We start from the raw sequence: 12,552 nt of genomic DNA, 5'->3' as shown, positions 1-12,552 counted from the left end.
TGTTCCAACTGCGCTGCTTCACCAGAAACAAAAGTTAAATTTTTAATTTATGAATGTTTTTTTATATACTGATAACGATTTCCGAAGTGAAACTCGAAACGTCAAGTAAACTTGATTTCAAACTCGAATTGTGACTTATGTCCAAATAAAATAGTAAATCTTATTTTGTATTTCTCACGCCGGTAAGAAGACAACAATGAAATGACCTTTTTTACATTGGTCCGCATGTATATTTTTTATTTCAGCTTCGAGATGGATGACGTCACTAGTATGTAAATGCCAAAAAATCATAATTTAAAAATATGTCCGGATTTTTTAGTCGTCGGTTTACGAAATAATGAATTTATTCCATTTGGTTTTGCCACACTGTAGAACGTAGAACTAATAATAATTATTAAGTTACATAATATTTATTTAATTATAAAATTGCATAAAGTTATAAATTTAAAAAGCCATCGTCGTCATCTGAATAGGGAATCTTACTGATTCAAAAACAGCTTTCTTTGAAACACTTCAGATATCAGGACATCGAGATTCATTTTTCGGAAAAATAACAAAGAGTACGAGCGGAGAAATCAAACTTGTTTGGTTTCGCTGTTTTGCTCTATGATTTCTGCCACTATGTTATCGAACACCCTATGTAACATTCTAATTAATTTTATAAATGTGAATCTAAAAGTTGGCTACAATTTTTGTTATTAACTTTTATTGCTATCTATTACTATAACGGATCTACGTAGCTTTACCCCACTAATCAATCACCCTGTACATTATTTAATTATATATGTAAATAAATTCTAATACGGTAAGATTCTCCTAAATTGATACGACCCAAGTCCAATGATAAATCGCTGTTTACGACGATAAATTAAAACAACTCGATCCTTGTGATAAGTTGATACCAACCTCAACCCAACTCCAACTTTGATAAGTCGTGCGATGCACCGTTTACACACAATGATAAGTTGCAACAACTCGATTGACCTTGATAAGTTGTTTGATATATCGCTGTGTTTAAACGATCCTTTAGTTATTTTAACGCTGTGTCTAGGTACACGCTAACGTGTACGCAAATAAAAAAGTTAGGTACACGCGAATTAAACTTCATCAAGCAAGTGACGTCATTATTTAGCGTGCGCAGTGACTGTATATTTTGGTATGCTTTTCCTCATGAGGATCTTTCAGTGCGTCACAGTTTTTCGATTTCTTTCTAACGCACTAAATTGTATGTGACAGAAAAAAACGCACGTCGATGATTAAATTTTGTCGGTGATATTTATAACATTTATTCTAGTAGTCAATAGATGGTGCCTTAATCGAAAATAAAATACTTTGCGAATTATATAATATAACTACCAATATAGTCTGAACAATTTATAGGACTATACAAATCAAAGAAAATACCATTTTATAAATGCAATAAACACAATTGATTTGTTTTTATACCAAATTGCAAATAAAATGTGACAACTGTCAGATTTAACTAAAATGCTCATGAAAAGAAGCATATACGCTATTTTGATATGTTTATTAGTGTTTGTTTGATAGAAAAATATTTGTTATTAGGGGAAGGGAAGCAGAACTATTCAGATGTTCAAACTTAATTATTGTAATAAATCAAAGTGTATATAAAAGTATATAAAATGTATACAAAAGTTTATAAACCAATGCTGTTGTGTTTACTTTTATACAGGGAGTTAAACTTGTTACGATTTTCATAAATAATTGGTTATAACTTTGTGAATACCCTGTATAACATAATAAACTTTTATATTTTTGTGATGGAGAAGTTAAGAAGATTTCGAACATACAATAACATATAGGGTGTTCCATTTAAAAAACATAAGTTTGGTTTGCCACTATGTTATCGAACGCTCTGTAACATTCTAACTAATTTTATTATATAAAGCTCAAAGTTTTTTGTTACTAACTTTTTTCAATTTTCCAACTAACTAACTAACTTCAATTTTTGTTACTAACTTTTATTGCTATCTATTAATGTAGCGGATCTACTGAGCTTTATCACACTAATCAATTGTCCTGTATATTTTATCTTAATACTTCTGCTACCCTTAATCACGAATTTTTGTCTCTTATCTTTTTCATACTGTTTTAGAATGTTGTTAAACTCATTAATAGAACTAAATAATTGTCCGCACTCCATAGTTAATTAAAAAATACTAAACAAATAAAAAATAAGAAAACTCTTTACTATTAATCAATAATTAAAGGGTAAACACAACGTGACTAGTGATTAGACAAATTCTAACCACACTCTGACACTCACCACACCAGATACTTTTAAATACCACAGCATACACGCAGCTCAAATTAGCGTGCACCGAAAAACCCAGTCAAAGTGCACGCTAAATAGTGACGTCACTGATTTGATGGCGTTTAAGCGTGTACCTAACTTTTTTATTTGCGTACACATTAGCGTGTACCTAGACACAGCGTATTTCGCTATGTGATTTCCACGTTGCATCTATCATTTTAAAAATTAATTACTCAGTCATTTGACAACCGACTTTAAAATACTTTATATCGCTGGATAGGTGATTGACCGTTCTTTCAATTTACAAAAAAAATATACTGGGTGGTCCATTAAAAAAAGTCAACATTTTTTTTTCAAAAATTAGCCATTTTTTTCGTAATTGAAAGCGATATTATAAATTCAATCCATTCAAACAAAACTTTTACTAAAATAAAACATTTCAGCTAAAACCGCATATTTCTATCTTGAGCCGCTTAGAAGTTATAGGCAGTTAAAATGGGGGAAAATATAAGTGGACACCTGGTACTGTAATTTAAGTAGTTTACCTTGATATTTAGTGTTTCCGATGAGTTGGGGTTGTCTCTTTTTAAATCGCTTTTGCTTTTTCCTCTTTTCCGAAGAGATAAAATCATCTGTTTCCTTTTAATGGTGCCGGGTGGTTCAGAAAATAAAAGTTCAATTTCGGGTTCGTCAATATGTATTCTTTCCAGGTGTTTGACGAAATGGTGTACCTCTGCGTCACAGTAAATGCAGTAACCTTTTCGAGTATGGTTGCCTTTTTCAACTGTATCATTCGTTTTATTCACTTCCTGTATAACTTTTGTTTTATTCTCTTCCTGCATAACCTTTACGCTATAACGAGTACTATAACTTTTTCGAGTATGGTTGCTTTTTTCAACTGTAACATTCGTTTTATTATCGTCCTGTATATTCTTCGTTTTATACTCTTCCTGTATAACCTTTGTTTTATTCTCTTCCTGTAAAAGGAATAATAATAATAATTATAACACTTGTTTGTTATAATATCGCTGAAAGAAATAAATATTAGGAGAAAATAAATTTTAAGAGAATAAGAAAAAAAGGAAAGGCAACATCTTATTTACATATTAATAAACATACACGGATTTTTCTTTCTATTAATAGTTCATTCACTAACTTTACAATCTATATTTTAAGGTGATACAGTAGCGATCAACAGGTAGCCAAAACGTGTTCCAAGATTGCGGCTGTAATTTTGAATATTTTTTCGAGATATTTGGCACACGTATTCGTAATATGATAAAGAATGGCGGTACAGAGCCCAATTTGAAAAATATATTAATATGTGGAAATTACTCTGTAATTAAATACAATATTAAAAAACGAGCCTGTACCGCCATTAAGAAGAACAAAAAAATGCACTTTCTTCAAATAAACTTTTTTATCCGATGCCTAGATTTTGTGTCATTTTAGAACTACTAATGAAATAAAAAAATTTAGTAGTTCCAAAATGACACAAAATCTAGGCATCGGATAAAAAAGTTTATTTGAAGAAAGTGTATTTTTTTGTTCTTCTTAATGGCGGTACAGGCTCGTTTTTTAATATTGCATTTAATTACAGAGTAATTTCCACATATTAATATTTTTTCAAATTGGGCTCTGTACCGCCATTCTTTATTATATTACGAATACCCAATATCTCGCAAAAATATTCAAAATTATAGCCGCAATCTTGGAACGCGTTTTCGCTACCTGTTGATCGCTACTTTTTCCTCTTAAAGAACCGCCTGGATTGACATACAATTTGTCATACAGTCATACCCAAGCCAGAGAAAAAAAGATGATATTGTGCCGATGTATGCTTTGTCCCTGGGAGCGAGTATGACTGCTTCTCGGAGGTGACAAAATATACGTTCAAAATAAATCCGGAAATGGATAAACTGACTAATTCTAAGCAACTTCTATTCTATAGCGTTTTTTTCACTGTTGATACTTTTCGAGTCATTTGCGAGTGAATATGTTCATTTTTCAACAAAAAAAAAACACGGTTTTAAACGGTTTTTCGGAAATAACTCAAAAAGCATTTTATCGAAAAAAATATTCTTAGCAAAAATGTAGATTATAAAAAAACGAAAACAAAAATGATGTATGTATGAGGTCTATAGACCTAGAAAAAGCAGAGTTGTAGCTACTGAAAAATGTCTTCAAACATAACATAACACACTGTACATAATTCATGGTCCAATATCACAACATACTTTGTCCAACCGCCCAGGCTCTCCAACGCCCTTCCTAATTTTCAATCACTTATTTTCTGGCAAGTTGATGTCAGGTCTCTGGAGTACTCAGTTTCATCAAGCTACTTGTAGTCTCATTTTCATTCATATACAATAACAAAATATATATTCCATCTTTCTTTATTTTTATCAGTCATCAAAACAATTACCCTTTAATTAATATTCTTAGAATTGTATATTTATGTACACATTAAACATAAATTTGTTGTCCTAGACGTTTTAACGTAAAAGGCTTAATATTAATTGAATCGTTTATTTCAGAAAGGGGTCAAGTGACAAATCTTGACAAAATGAGTGCAAAAAATTATTTTTTTTTTAATAAAATAAAAATTTATTTTTAATTCAGTTGCAATGCGAAGGCAAAACAATCTTACTTTTCAATTAGAATACGGAACGCAGTCCAGTCCTCTGAATCGCGATTTTCGGCTATTATTGGAGCCTCATCGGAGAGAATGTAGGCTTGTTCTCACCCCATTTGATCAGCACTGAGAGGTTTTCCCACCCATTGCAACTGAAGTGAAAATATTAGGTGACTAGCGTCATCTGGCAATTAAAAGATGAAGTTTTCGATCCTAATAGCATTATTAATAATATTATTTAGAAAATATTAAAATATTACTAAAATATTTTTAAATTGAAAACTTATTGGTCCATTTCCTTGGTAACACCTCCAAGGCTTCTAAAATTTGCAAGCCAAATGGATGCTGAAGCGAAGAAGACAAGAGGGAATTCAAAAAACTTACAATTCACGACCCCGTCTGTTCAGCTGGTAAATTCCAACAGAAAATGGACCTAGTTACTCGAAGGAGTAAAGACCAATATCAAATAAAGTAAAAATTTTATTTTTAATTCAGTTGCAATGCGAGGGCAAAACAATCTTACTTTTCAATTAGAATACGGAGCGCAGTCCAGTCCTCTGAATCGCGATTTTCGGCTCTTATTGGAGCCTCATCGGAGAGAACGTAGGCTTGTTCTCCATATCCCAATTGATCAGCACTGAGAAAACCTCAAATGAGTCTCAGTGCTGATCAATTGGGGTATGGAGAACAAGCCTACGTTCTCTCCGATGAGGCTCCAATAAGAGCCGAAAATCGCGATTCAGATGACTGGACTGCGCTCCGTATTCTAATTGAAAAGTAAGATTGTTTTGCCCTCGCATTGCAACTGAATTAAAAATAAAATTTTTACTTTATTTGATATTGGTCTTTACTCCTTCGAGTAACTAGGTCCATTTTCTGTTGGAATTTACCAGCTGAACAGACGGGGTCGTGAATTGTAAGTTTTTTGAATTCCCTCTTGTCTTCTTCGCTTCAGCATCCATTTGGCTTGCAAATTTTAGAAGCCTTGGAGGTGTTACCAAGGAAATGGACCAATAAGTTTTCAATTTAAAAATCTTTTAGTAATATTTTAATATTTTGATACATTTTTAAAAAATACAACACTTTTTGACAAATACTCCAGGTTGTTAAGTAGAATTTTTATTTTATATAAAGTGATTGTTTATTGAATGTAAACACTGTGTAAACTTGATTTTCTCAAAAGTAGATATGTACTTGTGACTTGACCCCTTTCTGAAATAAACGATTCAATTTTTCTAAGTGTATTGATATCACCTATATAACATCTATAAGTAATGCTGATCGCATAACTACACGTAACCAAAATATCTTGTGTTCCTATTAGATTATTTAATCATTGGATATTTTACATTCTTTCATTTAGGTTCGAATAACCTCTCCCAACATGGATGTTACTGTTTTTATTTTAAATATCAACCTAAACTTTAAATTCTGTGGCTGCAGTAACAATATAATATTTCCTAACGTTACATTGACAGTTTGTCTTCGACATCCTTCTAAGGTCCTTTTGTATTCAGTTGGTCATTTAACTCCATTATGGGAGGTTTCAATCCTTAAATTCCAACCACGTGGGAAGAGTCCTGTGTTGCCCTGGGTAATTATTTGCAACATTACTAAATATTATTATAAATATGTAGTATAACACAGCAATTTTCAACATTTAAAGAGTTTTTACCCAAAACATTTTGGTGGCTCAGACATGCTATGTTTTGTAAGTATGACCTCTTGCATTTTTTAACCTTAGTCAACTTTTTAAATCATTTTTCTTAGCTAATTGGGTTATACTTATTTTAGGGCTTTTAGTAAACCTGATGATGGATTTTTAATCCGAAAACGTTCTGCGATTTATTGTAACCCTTATTTAGGGAATTTTAAATGTACAATTTACAAAGGATCTCGTATTTTTAATTTCTTTTTATTCTTCAATTTCTATCTAAAATCAAATAAACATTTCTTTTTGTAAATTTTTTCTTTAAATAAATGTTGGTAAATTGTTACAAGGATATAAAAAATAATATTTTAAGACATATTGAACTAATATTTTTTATTTTTGTTTACAAAAAACCGAACAACACTTAGAAAATATACTATTTTAAAAGTATCTGGCTATTGGTCCGAATCAATATTCTCATCCTTACAAAAACTGCAAACCACCTCAATGGCAGAATGTTTCTTGCATGTGAATGCCTGACAGCGGCAACACTTCATTGAAGCTGAAGATCTTTTCTTCTCCATTACACATTGCCGACACACACCACGTTTTGGAGGGTTTATATTTTGTTCTTCTTTGGTAGGTTCTACCTCTTGACCATAAGTCACCTTGAGGAAAGCACTTATATCTCGAGGTAAATGTCTGAGGGTTGATCTGAAGATAAGGTGCTCTTTCATTAGGCTCAATGATAAATTTTTCAGGAAAACTCTTCGATATTTAGGAGCCTCCGCTGGACAGGCCAATTTGTGTAAGATTTGAGCATGTATGCCAATATTTATTAGAGTGTAGAAAATTACACACGGCCATCTTCTTGTTTTCCTAGAGACCGCGTAAGCGGCACACATCTTGTCTACAGTGTCCACTCCACCTTTAGTTTCATTGTAATCCAGTATAGCCTGAGGCTTTTTAGTGTCAGGATCCATTTTGTTATGTTCATGCAATGTCGAGAGTATTATTACAGCCTTATTTTTTCGAGGTACATAGGAAATCATCATTTTATCCTCTTGGAAACCAAAAAGTGTGGATTGAACATCCCTCCTTTTATTTGGCAAAAATTCTTTTGGAATTTTAGAATTGTTTTTCTTTATTGCGCCCAAAACCGTTATCTTTTTCGTTAACAAATATTCAGCAAATGGTACACTTGTGTACCAATTATCGATGGTCAAATTCCGATTTGAGTATTCTATCGGACTGATTAGACGCTTTACAATATCTGTTGGGGCATTAGAGGTCGCAAATGGCCCATCAGGTAGTTTTCCGCAATAAATTTCTAGGTTAGATGTGTAAAAACTTCTGGCATCACATAGCGCAAACATTTTTACCCCGTATTTTGCTGGTTTACTAGGCATATATTGGATAAAGCGACAACATCTAAAGGGTTGCAGCATCTCATCGATTGTAGTATATTCGCCAAAATTATATGACGACTTGCAATTATTGACGAAAGCTTGGAAAAATTCACGTATTGCTGCCAGTTTGTCAACTTTCTTTCTTTCGGATCTTGTATTCTTGTTATCGAATCTCAAACAACGGGTGATAAAGAGGAATCTCTTGTGACCCATTACAGCTCTTGCTATTCCAATTTCGGTACCATCACCGGCAAACATCTCTTTCATATTTGGGTGATGAGATTTTTTTATACCGATCAGATATAGTAGACCCAAGTATGCCATCAGTTCGTGCCTTTCGATATTCTTACAGTCCCGATCTCTGGGATATTGACGAATTCTCAGCTCTTCGTCGATGTACATAATTTGTATACTTCAAAGAATCGTCGATCATCGAAAGGTCGAAAATTTTGAGGAACGCATCTAGTTCATTTTTAATATCAAGTGCTCGATGGGTCAGGCCAGTGGGTATTTTATCTTTATTTATTACCTTAGTTTTTAAACGATATTTCAAGCTAATATTTTTTATTTTTGTTTACAAAAAACCTAACAACACTTTAAAAATATAATATTTTAAAAGTATCTGGCTATTGGTCAGAATCAACATTCTCATCCTTACAAAAACTGCAAACCACCTCAATGGCAGAATGTTTCTTGCATGTGAATGCCTGACAACGGCAACACTCCATTGAAGATGAGGATCTTTTCTTCTCCATTACACATTGCCTGCACACACCGCGCTTTGGAGGGTTTATATTTTGTTCTTCTTTGGTAGGCTCTTCCCCTTGATCATAAGCCACTTTGAGGAAAGCACTTATATCTCGAGGTAAATGTCTGAGGGTCGATTTGAAGATAAGGTGCTCTTTCATTAGGCTCAATGCTAAATTTTTCAGGAAAACTCTTCGATATTTAGGGGCCTCCGCTGGACAGGCCAATTTGTGTAAGATTTGAGCATTTATGCCGCCAATCTTTATTAGAGTGTAGAAAATTACACACGGCCATCCTCTTGTTTTGCTAGAGACCGAGTAAGCGGCACACATCTTGTCTAAAGTGTCCACTCCACCTTTAGTTTCATTGTAATCTAGTATAGCCTTAGGCTTTTTAGTGTCAGGATCCATTTCGTTATGTTCATGTAATGTCGAGAGTAATATTACAGCCTTATTTTTTCGAGGTACATAGGAAATCATCATTTTATCCTCTTGGAAACCAAAAAGTGTGGATTGAACGTCCCTCCTTTTATTTGGCAAAAAGTCTTTTGGAATTTCAGAATTGTTTTTCTTTATTGCGCCCAAAGCCGTTATCTTTTTCGATAACAAATATTCAGCAAGTGGTACACTTGTGTACCAATTATCGATAGTCAAATTCCGATTTGAGTATTCTATCGGACTGATTAGACGCTTTACAATATCTGTTGGGGTATTAGAGGTCGCAAATGGCCCATCAGGTTGTTTTTCGCAATAAATTTCTAGGTTAGATGTGTAAAAACTTCTGGCATAACATAGCGCAAACATTTTTACCCCGTATTTTGCCGGTTTACTAGGCATATATTGGATAAAGCTACAACATCTAAAGGGTTGCAGCATCTCATCGATTGTAGTATATTCGCCTAAATTATATGACGACTTGCAATTATTGAGGAAAGCTTGGAAGAATTCACGTATTGCAGCCAGTTTGTCAACTTTCTTTCTTTCGGATCTTGTATTCTTGTCATCGAATCTCAACCAACAAGTGATAAAGAGAAAATATCTTGTGACATTTGCGTAATGAGATTTTTTTATACCGATCAGATATAGTAGACCCAAGTATGCCATCAGTTCGTGCCTTTCGATGTTCTTACAGTCCCGATCTCTGGGATATTGACGAATTCTCAGCTCTTCGTCGATGTACATAATTTGTATACTTCAAAGAATCGTCGATCATCGAAAGGTCGAAAATTTGGAGGAACGCATCTAGTTCATTTTTAATATCAAGGGCTCGATGGGTCAGGCCAGTGGGTATTTTATCTTTATTTATTACCTTATTTTTTAAACGATATTTCAAGCTAATATTTTTTATTTTTGTTTACAAAAAACCTAACAACACTTTAAAAATATAATATTTTAAAAGTATCTCGCTATTGGTCAGAATCAACATTCTCATCCTTACAAAAACTGCAAACCACCTCAATGGCAGAATGTTTCTTGCATGTGAATGCCTGACAGCGGCAACACTTCATTGAAGCTGAAGATCTTTTCTTCTCCATTACACATTGCCGACACACACCACGTTTTGGAGGGTTTATATTTTGTTCTTCTTTGGTAGGTTCTACCTCTTGACCATAAGTCACCTTGAGGAAAGCACTTATATCTCGAGGTAAATGTTTGAGGGTTGATCTGAAGATAAGGTGCTCTTTCATTAGGTTCAATGCTAAATTTTTCAGGAAAACTCTTCGATATTTAGGAGCCTCCGCTGGACAGGCCAATTTGTGTAAGATTTGAGCATTTATGCCGCCAATATTTATTAGAGTGTAGAAAATTACACACGGCCATCTTCTTGTTTTCCTAGAGACCGAGTAAGCGGCACACATCTTGTCTACAATGTCCACTCCACCTTTGGTTTCATTATAATCTAGTATAGCCTGAGGCTTTTTAGTGTCAGGATCCATTTTGTTATCGTCATGTAATGTCGAGAGTAATATCACAGCCTTATTTTTTCGAGGTACATAGGAAATCATCATTTTATCCTCTTGGAACCCCAAAAGTGTGGATTGAACATCCCTCCTTTTATTTGGCAAAAATTCTTTTGGAATTTCAGAATTGTTTTTCTTTATTGCGCCCAAAACCGTTATCTTTTTCGATAACAAATATTCAGCAAGTGGTAAACTTGTGTACCAATTATCGATGGTCAAATTCCGGTTAGAGTATTCTATCGGACTGATTAGACGCTTTACAATATCTGTTGGTGTATTAGAGGTCGCAAATGGCCCATCAGGTTGTTTTCCGCAATAAATTTCTAGGTTAGATGTGTAAAAACTTCTGGCATCACATAGCGCAAATATTTTTACCCCGTATTTTGCCGGTTTACTAGGCATATATTGGATAAAGCTACAACGACCTCTAAAGGGTTGCAGCATCTCATCGATCGTAGTATATTCGCCTAAATTATATGACGACTTGCAATTATTGACAAAAGCCTGGAAGAATTCACGTATTGCTGCCAGTTTGTCAACTTTCTTTCTTTCGGATCTTGTATTCTTGTCATCGAATCTCAAACAACGGGTGATAAAGAGGAATCTCTTGTGACCCATTACAGCTCTTGCTATTCCAATTCCGGTACCATCACCGGCAAACATCTCTTTCATATTTGCGTGATGAGATTTTTTTATACCGATCAGATATAGTAGACCAAAGTATGCCATTAGTTCGTGCCTTTCGATGTTCTTACAGTCCCGATCTCTGGGATATTGACGAATTCTCAGCTCTTCGTCGATGTACATATTTGTATACTTCAAAGTATCGTCGATCATCGAAAGGTCGAAAATTTGGAGGAACGCATCTAGTTCATTTTTAATATCAACTGCTCGATGAGTCAGACCAGTGGGTATTTTATCTTTATTTATTGCTTTAGTTTTCGCAGAAACAAGGTATGTTTTTTTACGCCATTTTATTGATTTATTTTTTCCAACGAAAAATTCCTCCATTATTTCTTTCTCTTCATCGGATTCATCTGACGTGTTTTCCTGTTCGCTAGCACTATTTTCAATTTGCTCCTCGATCTCTTCTTCTGAAAACTCACTGTCAACAGCTGGCAAATGATGTTCATCATCTAGGTCTGGCTCAAAGAACAAGTCTTCAGCGTTTGTCTCAAACTGACTTTGCACAAGTGGCCTACGAGCCATAAAATGATAAGTCTGGAACAAAAATGTACTTTTAGTTCCACAAAAACAGTGTAATAAATGAGAAAAAAAGTTATAAGGAAAAAATTAATATACTTACATGAAACGGCGCGTGTCGTAAATTTTACGAATAACGGAAATTTTGTCGATTTCAAAACCTGTGTGTACGCCCAATACGTTGTTAGTTTAGGAACATACTAAACCTTTCCACGATCACGATCACTTTCTACAGTCTTTTTGTCGTAAATTTTACGACAGCGCGCCCGTTCGAAGGTTAACCTTCCATCGGGCGCGCCCCTTAATCTTTCAGGAGCAGGCGCGTCTCATAAATTGTACGTCTTTGTGTAAATTATGTTTTCTTAAAATAAATGTTGGGAATTTGTTAACTACCTATATCAAACATTGTGTATAAAGGCACGTATCCACTATGTTCGCGGTCCTCTTGTGCTCCGCACTCCTGTAACTGATCCACATAGTGGATACGTTGGCGCTCCCGGATCGTGCAAATGTACGCGCTCCGCCTCGACGCATCGGTGGCGGTTTATATGTAGAGGAGCGCATGCCGTATCTATTGGAACAGTTGCAGGGAGCGCAAGAAATTCACAAACATAGCGGATACGTGCCTTTACCGTATTTTAAACTAGTATTTTTTGTTAACAAGAAAAAAGA

At 34.2% G+C, this 12,552-nt stretch overlaps 1 protein-coding gene across 6 annotated transcripts in view; it reads right to left on the bottom strand.

Annotated features, from left to right (window-relative positions):
* LOC114325818 (piggyBac transposable element-derived protein 4) overlaps positions 1–12,552 on the bottom strand; it is a 57,185-nt gene that overhangs the window by 22,454 nt on the left and 22,179 nt on the right. For 4 of the 6 annotated variants that reach the window (XM_050646433.1, XM_050646435.1, XM_050646434.1 and 1 more), the window contains one exon: positions 2,821–3,252. In XM_050646433.1, the coding sequence (XP_050502390.1) occupies positions 2,821–3,252 (432 nt within the window). Of the gene's footprint in view, positions 1–2,820; positions 3,253–6,937; positions 11,899–12,552 lie in introns of those variants that run through there. The other 2 variants (XM_050646436.1, XM_050646438.1) reach the window with 2 other exon arrangements.

The sequence above is a fragment of the Diabrotica virgifera genome, chromosome 3 (genome assembly GCF_917563875.1).
Source record: "Diabrotica virgifera virgifera chromosome 3, PGI_DIABVI_V3a".
Taxonomy (NCBI): domain Eukaryota; kingdom Metazoa; phylum Arthropoda; class Insecta; order Coleoptera; family Chrysomelidae; genus Diabrotica; species Diabrotica virgifera.
Note: the sequence above shows the minus strand (reverse complement) of the source record. Positions and strands in the feature narration are given on the sequence as shown.